Raw genomic sequence first — 12,738 nt, 5'->3', positions numbered from 1 at the left:
GATTGGGAAAATTAGGTGCTCTCAAAAAAGAGATTTGGGAACTTTTTTAGGGCACCTCTCTTTTTGGGTAAGTGATGTGGAGTCCCCACTTATTTTTTATACAAAAAAATAAGAAAAAATTAAGTGCAATTTACATGACTGAATTGTTCATTTCTCACTGATTGAATAAAAAAGAATACATATTTGATAAATTAAGTATTACATGGCTTTGGGTCCTAGTTACAAACTACCAAAGATACATGGCTTTTTGTCCTAGTTACAATCTACCCAAAATAAAAAAAAAAAAAAAAAAAACAACGAGAAAGCCTACCTATCCAAAGACACTAAATTCGGAGGCTAGGTGATGAAATGAAAATGTGTTAGCCACCCATTCCGCCCAGACAGAGTCCGTTCTTCTAGGCTCTCATGACCAATGTACCCCTTTTATGCATGACATGAATGATATGTTGCACATATGAAAAAACTAAATCACATAAGTCTATTTATGAATGCATCCTCTTCTTTGTTAAAAAAAATTCAGATTTGTGTTGTGATAAATTTTTTTTTTTGATTTGGTTTAGAAAAATCATATCTATTTTTTTGTATATGTAAAAAAAATAGTCTTTGGCATAGAAAAGTCAGATCTGTGTTTATTAAATAAAACAAAGTATTTTGGCCTTAAAAAAAATATATTAGATCTGTTTTTGACAACTAGAAAAATTGGTTTTTGGTTTGTATTAAAAAGAATAAGATCCGTTATATAACAAAAAAATTTAGATTTGTATATAGGAAAAATCCGATCTATTTTTATATGCGTAAAAAAACAAGAAAAATATTTTTTGAGAAGAAGACTTTATTCATGAAATAAACCTATGCTACATGCACTAAACAAACAAACAAAACTACTCATGACTTTTTTTTTTTAATTTCAAAATCTGCTTTGTTAAAAAAATCAGATCTATATCTAAAGAAGATGTAGATCAATTTTTTGGATTTAAAAAAAAAAATAGATTTGTATCTAAGGAAGATACAAATCTGTCTTTATGTTGAAAAAATTCAGATTTGCATCTAATGAAGATGCAAATCAGTTTTTTATTGAGAAAAATTCGGATTTGCATCTAATGAAGATGCAAATCAGTTTTTTTTTTTTTTTAATTGAGAAAAATTCAAATCTGTATCTAATGAAGATGCAAATTAATGTTTGATTTTGAAATTTTCAAATTTGCATCTAATGAAGATGCAAATCAGTTTTTTTTATTTAAAAAAACTCAGATCTACATTTAATGAAGATCAAATCATTTTTTTTTATTGAGAAAAATTTGGATCTGCATCTAATGAAGATGCAAATCAATTTTTGATTTGAGAAAAATTCAAATTTGCATCTAATGAAGATGCAAATCAGTTTTTGATTTGAGAAAATATATGATAACAAGTAGATTTTTGAAATAAAAAATAGATTTTTAACAATAAAAACATCATAAAAACATTCTAATAAAGAAAATATCGACAACATATGAGATGAGCATTGCAAAATCAAAACTAAACACATATTTATTCATGCATCACAAAAAAGAGATAGAAGAAGAAGAAGTAAACAAAAGCTACCTCTTGCATGGACGTACTCTTTTTCTCGAGAGAATATTTTAGGGTTCAAAGAAATTTATGCAATTGTCTTTGAAACCTAAAAATCCTTGCTTACAAAAAAGAAATTCTTAAGACTAAAGCCTCTAGAACCTCTTTAACGTAAGAGGGAGAGAATATCTGAAAGGGGAGCTAGAAAGAGAGGAAATCTGAGAGCATGAAAAAGTGTGTTAAATTTTGAGATTCAGTCTCTATTTATAGAGGCTGGGAGACTAAAAAACATAGCTTAGACAATCAGAATATGAACCGGGACGCGTCCTTATGGCTAAAAAATCGAAAAGGATGTGTTTTAACGTCACCCTAATGCTGTCAGGCCAAAACGCTAATGTGTGCCATTCGGCACTTTGAAAGTCCTGATCGGCACTCCAAAAGTGCTGAATGGCACTTTTGGGTGCCTATCCCGCTTTCGAGTTCGAGTGCGTTTTGGACTCCTTTTTAGGTTTTCTTGAGCCGGGACTTGCACTTAGACGCGCTTTTAATCAGTATTCTAAAATTTAAACTCTTTTCTGGATAATTCAGGTCTTTTAAGCAACAATTATCTTGTAGATAAATACTCTAAAATAGATCTTGATAAAGTCTTGATTATCCACAATTTTATCGTTATCCAATTACCCATTTATTCCCATGCAAGCAATCCTATTTTTGACACTAACTATCAACCAATCACAAAATTATTTAATTAATTTTAATTGTTTAACCAATCAGAATTAATTTAAATTAATCATGCGTGGTCGACTCTACCTAGACACAACGCATGCTGACCGTGCAAACTTGATCATGCGATATTTTTCAATCCGACGGTCCAATTTGGAAACCGGGCATACCGTCGTGACTGTTAGAACCTCAAGATCATTTTTATGATCAATGCATGTAATGCAATCATGAATTTTGGGTATATGATTGGTCATTTCAGGCATCTTTCATGATTAAATCATGAGTGCAAAATCGAGTGTCTACAACACCGGAATGGGCGAGTAGGTATATATATACATACATCATGCATAATGCAAGCACACAGAGCTAAGGAGAAGTAAATGCCTACATCCCTAGAGCATGACCCAAAATATAGGTGCAGGAAAGTAAATAGGGGTCGCCATACTCTAGAGATGAGGACGAATGGTACATGGCATGATATACCTAATACAACCCATCTAGGAGAGAAATGAGGGAGGAAGGAAGGGGATTTAAAAGTGTACATAACCAAATGGGAGAGGCTAGACCCCTAAATCTACTGAGCATTGCCGCTTGGCTTATATCTACATGATTGCGTCTTCGCCCTTTTTGCTTGCGCATAGGAGACCGTGCCCTAGCTCCATGTTTCCTCGCTCCATATGAGTACATGCAAAGGCAAAGACAAAAAACCAGCAAACATGCAATGGAAGGAAAAGATGCAAAAGGCATATGAAAGAGGTATAAAGTAGATAAGCATGATAGACATGACAAGCATAGCATATGGCAGGATACATGACAAGCCCTAAGATAAAAAAATAGATAAGAAAGCAAGAAGGAAAATAGGGAAGCAAGCAAACAAGAAAGAAGACAAACAAATAAAAAGGCAAACAAAAGGTGGTGTCCACGGGGGAAAAATGTAGGTTTGGATCAAATGTTCATAACTTCATTGTGTTGAAGCATGGACGACACACTAGCAAGAAAGACTCATGCATGAACATGTGAGCAAGCGTGTAAAGATGCATAGAAAGCCAATGGGTGGCACAAACAAGCATGGGAAGCATAGCATCGCGTGGAGCAAAAAAGGGAAAAAGTATGCATGAAGCAACCTACATCATGGTGATGCATCCAAAGTGGTTGCATCCAAACAGGGCCTCATGGGCATTGGGTGTAACCACACAACCACAAACCCGCTAAGGGCGTCAAGCGTGGCAAAGCCTAGAACAAGAGAGGCTAGCACAAGCATAAAGCATAGAAGCAAGCAAGCATAGACATGCAAATAGAATGATCCAAACCCTTTGATGTGGGCCTTGGTGTATGGACGATGACAAAGACCATAGTGTCTAGATCAGATCCTAACCATTAGGCCAAAACACAAGAAAATGCAATAAAAATGAACAAAAGGGCTACAATAGCACATGGCATGACAAACAAGGTCTAGACCTAAGCACATAAACAAGGCGTGAAGCACGTAAGCACATAGATGGCATAAAGCATGTAGAGAACATCAATCTAAGCATGTAAACACACCAATCTACACATATAAGCATGGAAATATGTATATAGGCATGTAAAAGCCTAGCACATAGACATGGAAGAACATGGATCCAAGCATATAAGCATGTGAAGACAAGGATCTAACCATATAGCATGGAAATAAACACATAGATACATAGATCCAAGCAAGGCATAGCCCACAACATCATACAAGCATGTGAGCATGTAATCCTAACATCAACCTAGAACAAAAAGAGGAACAAAGCAAAGGAAAACATGGCATTGGGTATAAAGCATGTAGAGAGCATGTAAGGATGTAGTTCTAAGCATGAAACATGGCAAAAAGCATAAAAGCAAGGAGATTTAGGCTGGAAACACAAATAAGGCAAGAAACATGCTAGGGAAAGCAATAAATCATGTTATTCAAGCAAAAAGAGCAAGATAAGAGCTAGAAAAAGATTTAGAAGGTTAGGGCTGTGGATAGTAGCTAGAAAGTTACATCCACACCTCTAAGCCCCAAATCAAAGATGTAGAACCAAGGAGAAGAAGATTGGGTATAAAAATAATACCTTGTGTTTTTGGTGAAGAGAGAAGAATCAAAAAGCGTTGATGTGTTTTTGTGTTTGAGAGAGAGGAGAAAGGTGTAGAAAACGTCTAGGTAGAGCACAGGAACCAGGGAGACCTCCTTTTTTTTTTTTTTTTTTGGTCTGAAGGGTGCCTAGGGCCTTTTATAGCCCTGTCATGCTTTTTAAGGTGGCAGCCATTCTAGGGCCGCCACCTCCAAAAGGCCATGGATTGGGTTGATCTCAACACCCCTAGAAAGATTATGACTTCTTATTTCTAAAAAGGTATGGATCTTGAAAATCCAACGGTCGGATCAGAAGTTATGGCTCTCGGAAGTTAGTGGTACATTAATTGGTGTGTTATACCGGTTTCCGCTATATCTCGGCCGTTCTAACTCCAATATCGACCCGTGAATAGTCGTTGGAATGAGAATTTTATAATCTTCGCAATGGTGTTAGTTCCATCTTGTTCTGACGGTCAGATCAAAATTAGGGTTTTTCGGCCCACTCGGGATCAACTTCGGGTCAAACTTAGCCAAACTTTGTCAAAGTAGCCAAAAATCTCCGAGAAGCTCGAGTTTGATGAAAAACCATGAAAAGTGTTGTTTTGTGAGGATTTTGACCTTGTTTGATGCTTGGTCAACCCAATGTTGACTAGGGCCATTTTGGTCATTTTAGTTGAAAAGACACTTTGGGTGCTCCGATGTTTGAATGGATTGCGCCAGGTCATTTTGGATGTTTTTGTGGCCCCATGGAGAGAAAATAATATTTTTGGATTTTTTAGGATTTGGCACGCAAATCGAGGGCTGGCAAAATATGGTATCAACACTAAGCACAGTTTTGGAATCCACCATTTTGTAATCCAGAAGTCTGCCCACAATGAACTTTTTAGTTTCAACATCTTCTGTCTTGTATTTCTTGTCCAAGGAATTCCACAACTCTTTTGCGGTCTTGATTGAACTATACACATTGTACAATATGTTGTCCAATCCATTGAGAATATAGTTCTTGCACAGAAAGTCAGCATGTTTCCATGCTTCCACAACAACAACAACAACAACAACAACTTGCCAATCCGTCTCATTCTCCTTTAGATTTGGAGCATTCTCATATAAGAATTTAGCCAAATTCCGTGTAGTGGGATAGAATAGCATCTTTTATTGCCATCTCGTAAACTCAATTCCATTGAATTTTTCTGGCTTTTCTCCATGGTTAATAGGAACAATAATAGGGGCAGTAACAGGCACTGCAACGGGATTCACAGCAGTTTCATTCGACATTTCTGTCAAACAAAATTCAACCAAAGTGTGTGTGTGTGTATATATATATATATATGTATAAAACAATCTGAAATATATAACACAGTACAAACAAGTCCAAGTATAACTCTATGGCTAATTAACAAACGTTATATTATAAGCTAATTAAACAATAAACTTCAAAGCACGTCACTGTAAAATATCAGAAGACACATAATGGTAGGTTTTTTTTTTTTTGAGAGACACATAATGGTAGTTTACAATGTATGTATACCACACACACACGCTACCACTACAAAAAATGCGCGCTACAGCCACGTTTATAAAAAACGCGGCTATACCTGACCTATAGCCGTGTTTATTTTAAACGCGGCTATAGACCAAACCTATAGCGCCGTTTCCTAGAGACGCGGCTTCAGACCCAACCTATAGCTGCGTTTTGTTAAACGCGACCATAGGTTAGGTCTAAAGCCGCGTTTCTAGTGCCTTGAGCTGCGTTTTACGTCCGGACTATAGCCGCGTTTATCAAAACGCGGCTATTGGTCCAGACAAAAATTTTTAATTTTTTTAAGGGTGCTACGTACAGTAGAACAAATTTTTTTTTTAAGGGAGGGTTATAGCCGCGTTTCACAAAAACGCGGCTATAGGTCCATATATATATTTTTACAATGATAACCTGTGCATCCGAATAAATTATTTTTTTATATAAAGGCGGGGCTATAGCCGCGTTTTCAAAAACGCGGCTATAGGTCCAGTCAAATAATATATATTTTTTAAAAAGATTACCTGTGCATCCGAATAAATTTTTTTTTTATAAGGGTGGGGCTATAGCCGCGTTTTCAAAAACGCGGCTATAGGTCCAGTGAAATAATATATATATTTTTTAAAAGGATGAGCTGTACGTGCATCCGAATAAATTATTTTTTTAAAATAAGGGAGGGGCTATAGCCGCGTTTTTGAAAATGCGGCTATAGATAACACCATTAAAAAAACCCAGAACCCCACTTTCCCACCTACCTCCACTCTTATCTTTTCTTTCTTATATTTTCTTTCTTGGTCATTGTTGTCTGCTTTCTTGAGTTCTTTCTTTCTTTCTTCTCTGCAAGTCACGCCCAGCTCTCCTTTCTTTCTCTTTTTTTTTTTTTTTTTTTCCTTCTTCGCTCCAACACTGCTCTTTTTTTTTTTCTTTGTTTCTTTGCTGCTGCTTCTTCTTTTCTTTTTTTCTCTCTTTCCTTCTTTTTTTTCTCTCGTTCCTTCTTTTTTTCTTTCAACACAACGCACACACCGGTACACTCCACACCACTATATACTTCATTTTTCAAGCAAGGGTCACTGGAAAACTTCATAAGAAAAGCTAAAGGCTCACTCATCTCTACTATTTGAGGTAAAAATTCTCTAATTTTTTTTATGGGTATTATACTTTTGCTAGAAGTTATTTTTGCTATTATGTTGTTGATATTGTGCTTATGTTTAAATAGGTTTGTGTTCTTGAGCTTTTGTGTTCTTTGAATGGATTTAGTGTTAAATTTGGGTTGGTTTTGTTGAATGAGAGGAGATTCATGGTTTGTATTGTTATATTTTGGAGCACGTTGCATTTGTATTGTCAGTATATTGTGTTTGATTTTGAATTTTCTAGGTGTGTTTGATTTTAAACTTTTTGGGTTTGTGTTTGATTTTGAATTTTTTGGGTTTGTGTTTAATTTTAAAAAAATTTTTGTTTGAATTTTGAATTTTTTGGGGAAAAAAAACCCAGAAATTTTTTTTTGTTTTAAAAAAAAGCTGAATTTTTGAATTTTTTGGGGGAAAAAAAACCCCAGTAAATTTTTTTTGGTTTTTAAAAAGACCTATAGCCGCGGTTTAAACGCAGCTCAAAGCAGGTTTGTAGCCGCGTTTTTTAAAAACGCGGCTATAGGTTGCTGACTATAGCCGCGTTTTTTAAAAAACGCGGCTATAGACCTGAAGCCTATAGCCGTGGTTCAAAAACACGGCTTTAGGTCTGGTCTGTAGCCGCTACAGACCCGCAGGGTCTGTTGCTGCGCCGCTTAGGCCGGGGTTGTAAACGCGGCCATAGAAAACGCGGCTTCAGGTCTATAGCTGCGTTTTCGGGGTCTATAGCCGCGTTTTTGAAACGCGGCTATAGACCCCGTATTTTGTAGTGTACCAACGAAACAGTATCTAAAAGATTATATATAAATAACACAATATATGAAAGATTCACTCCGATACATTCAAGTACTACAATCACAGAGATTTAAAATGTTGTTTATATATCAATAGCCAATAATATGATAAAATATTATGCTATTTAAATCAAAGAATCAAAAGGAACAGCATCAACAAAACCCTTTAAGATTTTCAACGCCCAGTAAAAGTATAATCAACTTTTTGCAAACAACCTTATATATATAAAAGGCACTAGAAAAATATATGCAATATAGGCAACAAAATTATATTGAACTCAATCAAAAATGCTTTTGAAACTAGAGCCAAACGGATAAGTTTGGAAAAAGTTCTACAAGGATAGTTATAAATTAACAACGTCCAGGAGTCTGGCCAAACGAAAATTCTATTGAAACCGTAAGTCAATATTAAAAGAAATTCATTTTATAGCAACACAAACTCTATCACAAAAATAAATTATGAAATCAAAAATCTGCTTTAAGATAATCTTCTTAAGATTGTTGGATGTATTTCAACAATTTACTTTTGTAACTAAGCAAAAACATACAACATATAGATCTATATATAAGCAAAAACTCAAAAAGAAGTGACAGGAAAAAAACAATAAATATATTGTATATACAAGAAGAAATCTGCATGATAATTGGAAAAACTCACAGACCAAACATATGAAGGATGAATGAAACAGATCAAGTCTTGTGTTTGACACAATCTCCTTAAAGCAGATTTTGCCATTCACACAATATGTGGTGTTTTGAGACTCTCGGACGTTTGACTCTTAGAATAAAATGATCTACAGCACAGAGAAGAAGCACACAAGGTCCATGCTATGCGAACTAATCTATGTCTCTTTCCCTCTCTGTCTCAAATGAATGCACAAAATAATTTTTCTCTGGAAGAGTTTCAAAAAATGTAGTTTTTTATGAATAAGGGACTATGAATATATATACGTTAGTGAACAGACATATTGTTCAAGAAAAAACTGTTGTGCATAGTCTAATTGAATTAAAAAATAAAATAATAAAATATTATTATTTGGACAGGAAGACCCAGTCTACATATGCCAACGCCTAACTAAATGTCCAGCCCATAAACATATAAACTTATATACTATTTCTTTCCTTTCCTATGTGGGACTCAAGAGTTTTCTCCAGTTTTAATAACATCTTCAAGTGAACATATTAGAAGTCAATTTCTTATTACTCCATACCATTTTTCCAACATTCATAAGCTCTTGGGCACCCTCTTCTTGCAAGCCAGTTTTCAAGGGTAAGTTCTACCCATGAATTTGTACAGGTATAGTGTATATATCCAAATTTACTATAGCTTTTGTATCATTTTACACAATTTTACATTGGTTGATGCAGGAGAATTTTGGGGTTGGTCGGCCAAAATATTGGGTTTTTTTCTATTTTACACAATCTAATCTTATTGGCAAATTCCACCTCCCCTCCTCTCATTCTCTTGCTTGTTTTCACGTTGTTTAAAAGAATATGTTCGGTATAGTATAATTTATTCCACACCATCTTTTAAAAGTAATAATGTTTTTAGTAGAATTTACGGTGCTCCTTTGTGTTAGAAATTCATTCTTTCCTTTTGTGTGTATTTTTGTTTCTTAAAATTAAAAATTAAAAGAAAAAAAAAAAAACTTTTGCTTGTTTTGGCCACATAAACTCAGAAATAGGGGTGTTTAGGCCTAATTGAATCTTAGCAACCTTTACATAGAGAAAACCATAAAGGAAAAAGCAATTTAATTAAAAGGAGCGGAAGTAATTATTTGTACAGAAATTATGCTTTTGGTTCATTTTTCAATTCACAGAGCAAAAGAAAAAAAAAATAACAATCTTTTTCTCTTCTTGAAAGAGACAGAAGAAGCAACTGCAACTCCATCAACCATGAATCATGTGAGTCCTAAAGCTAGTGGATCATCTTTTTCGAAAAGCAAGACACACAATAGCTGGGATGGGAAAAAGATCATGAACCAAGGTCACTGACAATGCAACTTAGCTTTCTTTCCAACACTTCTGAACATATGTTCCCCATCATATGGTAGAAAGACATGAGATCAGACAGCTGTTCTACTGTCATTTTCCCCATCACACTTCTTGCTAACTTTTCTTTCTCCTCATTCAACTTCAATCTCTCAATGTAGGAACCTGCATTCCTTACTGTTGCACCCATTTGCTTCAACCTATTCTCTTGTTGAAAACTTAGTGCTGTGTTTGACTGCAATGAAATAACATACCCAATTCATACCAAAACATACAAAAAATAATAGGCAAAGATTGTATACTTGTATAACATCTAATTAAGAAGGAAAGCCCTAATAAATAAATAAATCAAGCACTCTTCTGATCTATATCTATATAATACCTCAAGAAATTCTGCTCCAGCTTCAAGTTCAGATTCTTTCCAGGGATGTCTCACACGGCCAGTAGTGTATAAGTTTCTTGCAAGTGAGAAACTCCGAATGATGATTTTTCGTTGCTTCTCCTGTTCTTGATCCAACTTTAGGGGCTTTGGCACAGATATTGTGCTATTAAGCTTTTTCTGATAAGCAATAACTGCCTTTACAAATTCCTGCACAATTTCCATGCTAATTAGAAAAGCTTTAAAATGAAGGAAAAAAAAAACTATTTCATTGCATCTCTTAACATTTATCTTAAATAAGAGATCATAATAAACCTGATAAGCAGATGGGCATCCTGGATAATCAAATTCCTCAGAATCTGACCGCCTCATTCGCTCGGGATGAAATTGGAGTCCCATTATAAATTTACCCTCTTCAGGATTATAAGCATCGGGATCATAAAACCCTTCAATTAGACCATCGGGTGCAAATGCCATTGGAACGAACCGCTGAGCCAATCTCTTAACTCCTTGATGATGATAACTATTCACCAAAATCTCCATTTTCCCTTCTTCCAAAGAATCCTTAAACCAGTGATCCAATGGTGTGTTCTCCACAACCTTAGCCACATGCCTATGCCCATCATAATTGTCATAGTCAATGTGCTGGACTCTCTGGCTTTCTGGGCACTTCCTTGATATTTCTTTCTCTAGATCTTGGTAAAGAGTACCTCCACATGCAACATTTAGTACTTGCGAGCCCCTGCAGATCCCCAAGTAGGGTATGTTCCTCTCTAGGCAAAGCTTTGCTAGCCTTAACTCGATCGTATCCTTTTCTCTATCAATAGATGTATCACTAGAATGAAGCCTCCTGATTTCTTCCAATTCTTCTGGAGAAAGACCTGAGGCCTCTTCATATAGAGAAGGATCAATGTCCTCTCCTTCACAAAGAAGAACGCCATGAATTGGCTCAAAGCTATCTAATAGCATATGAACCCCATTAACACGGGGAACAATTACCGGTACTGCACCATAGCCTACTATAAGATCGAGATGATATTCACCTGATAAATTACATATAAAGTTTTAGTTGGCCATACAAGAATAAAATAATTATAAAAAATAAAATGAATTTTTTTTTTTTTGAGTTTTTGATAAACCAGGAGTGCCTACAAGTTCTTAACCCAAACTATTCCACTCCCTACCCTTAAAACACCCAAAAATCGTGTTAGATGAAAATTAGGATCCTTGGATTTACAGCAAGTTATTCAAATCCATTAAATCCACCCGTGAGATGCCCCCGAATATACTTAAATATGTTGTAAAAATTGATTTGCGCAAGAACTTAGATACGTGGAATAAGAGAACGTACCCACAAAATCTACGAACTTGTTTTTGCGAACGGTACGTCTAGAGACAATGACAACACGAGGGAGGATCACAGAGAGATCGGAGGCCATGGCAGTCAGATGAGTGTATTTGGCAAGTCTTTTCACAAGTTAAGCTTTTTGGGAGACTAATTTCTAGGCTATATATAACAATTGGAAGAAGAAAGCAACAACTTGGGTCGATTTTACTATAAATTGAAATATATATTTTTGTTAGGTACAGAGAAGGAGTCAGAAACCGGTGCAAAGTCGTGGCGCCGCGTATATTCAATAGTTCCAAGGATTAGGGTGGGTAATTGTGTATATCTTATCTGATATATATATATACACGTGGGCGTATTTAAGGCATGTTTAATTACATTGTTTAAACAACACAACACGTATTTTTATAAAAATTTTTTACTTACGCATATTTTCATATCACTTAAATAATGTTTTTACCAAACGGACTTTTGGATTAGAAAAAATTCTTAAGTACTCCCGGAGTATGGTGAAATTGTGCTCTCTCCTCTCACATTCATGGTAGACCCCACCATGAATTTAATGAGCGGACCCCATCATGAATGTGAGAGGAGGGAGCACCATTCTTCGTGCTCCGAGAGTACCTAAGAATTACTCATTGGATTAGGATTTAGTTTCTCATGATATATGTCAGCACAAATTAATAGAGATTTTTTTTGGTAATTTTTTAATTTATATTTGGAAAATATTAACGAATGTTTTTAGAGCAGTGTTTAATAATTCATTTAAAGAAAGTTTTTATGAGAAAAAAAACAATTAATATTTTGACAATTTTTTTCATTTCCTATAAAAGTAGTGTCAAAATTTTCCTAAAATAGATTGTTAACTAATAGAGCACTCGTTAGCATGACCCTTTATATTTTTAGAAAGTATTACATTTTAACACATTAATTTAAATTTCTCAAACTTTGACTCCATCCTTCCCCATTATATCATCATCATATAATAATTGTTAAATTTTTTTTATTAAGATCTTAAAATCCATTATAAAGATTAGAGCTCGTGATTGGAAGGATTTTGATTTGAATAAAATCTATTATAAAGATTTTGTGAATAAAAGTATATTTTCCTGGATTTTGATTTGAAATAAAAATGCTATATTCAATATAGCCAATAGTCGGGCAGCATGATACTGAATTCGGGCCTGACATGCCATAAACTACTGTTAGTTTAAAAGTGTTTATCAGAAAA

General features: G+C 34.9%; 1 protein-coding gene across 1 annotated transcript; it reads right to left on the bottom strand.

Annotated features, from left to right (window-relative positions):
- Positions 1 to 9,511: 9,511 nt before the first annotated feature.
- Positions 9,512 to 11,697, bottom strand: LOC142621898 (putative glutamine amidotransferase GAT1_2.1). The gene is made up of 4 exons (XM_075795271.1): positions 11,511 to 11,697; positions 10,475 to 11,202; positions 10,163 to 10,369; positions 9,512 to 10,015 (listed from the first exon to the last, which is right to left on the bottom strand). Exons 1-4 carry the CDS (start codon positions 11,596 to 11,598, stop codon positions 9,764 to 9,766), a joined length of 1,275 nt encoding a protein of 424 aa, XP_075651386.1. The 5' UTR covers positions 11,599 to 11,697; the 3' UTR covers positions 9,512 to 9,763.
- Between the last annotated feature and the right edge of the window lie 1,041 nt (positions 11,698 to 12,738).

Source organism: Castanea sativa, chromosome 1 (assembly GCF_040712315.1).
Source record: "Castanea sativa cultivar Marrone di Chiusa Pesio chromosome 1, ASM4071231v1".
NCBI lineage: Eukaryota > Viridiplantae > Streptophyta > Magnoliopsida > Fagales > Fagaceae > Castanea > Castanea sativa.
This window is presented reverse-complemented; position numbering and strand designations above follow the sequence as displayed.

Coding starts and splice junctions, on each gene's coding strand:
- LOC142621898 (XM_075795271.1), bottom strand. CDS start 11,598: ATGGCCTCCGATCTCTCTGTGATCCTCCCTCGTGTTGTCATTGTCTCT. Junction 11,203..11,510: donor CAAGTTCGTAGATTTTGTGG/GTACGTTCTCTT, acceptor GTAATTTATCAG/GTGAATATCATCTCGATCTT. Junction 10,370..10,474: donor GATGCCCATCTGCTTATCAG/GTTTATTATGAT, acceptor GAAATTGTGCAG/GAATTTGTAAAGGCAGTTAT.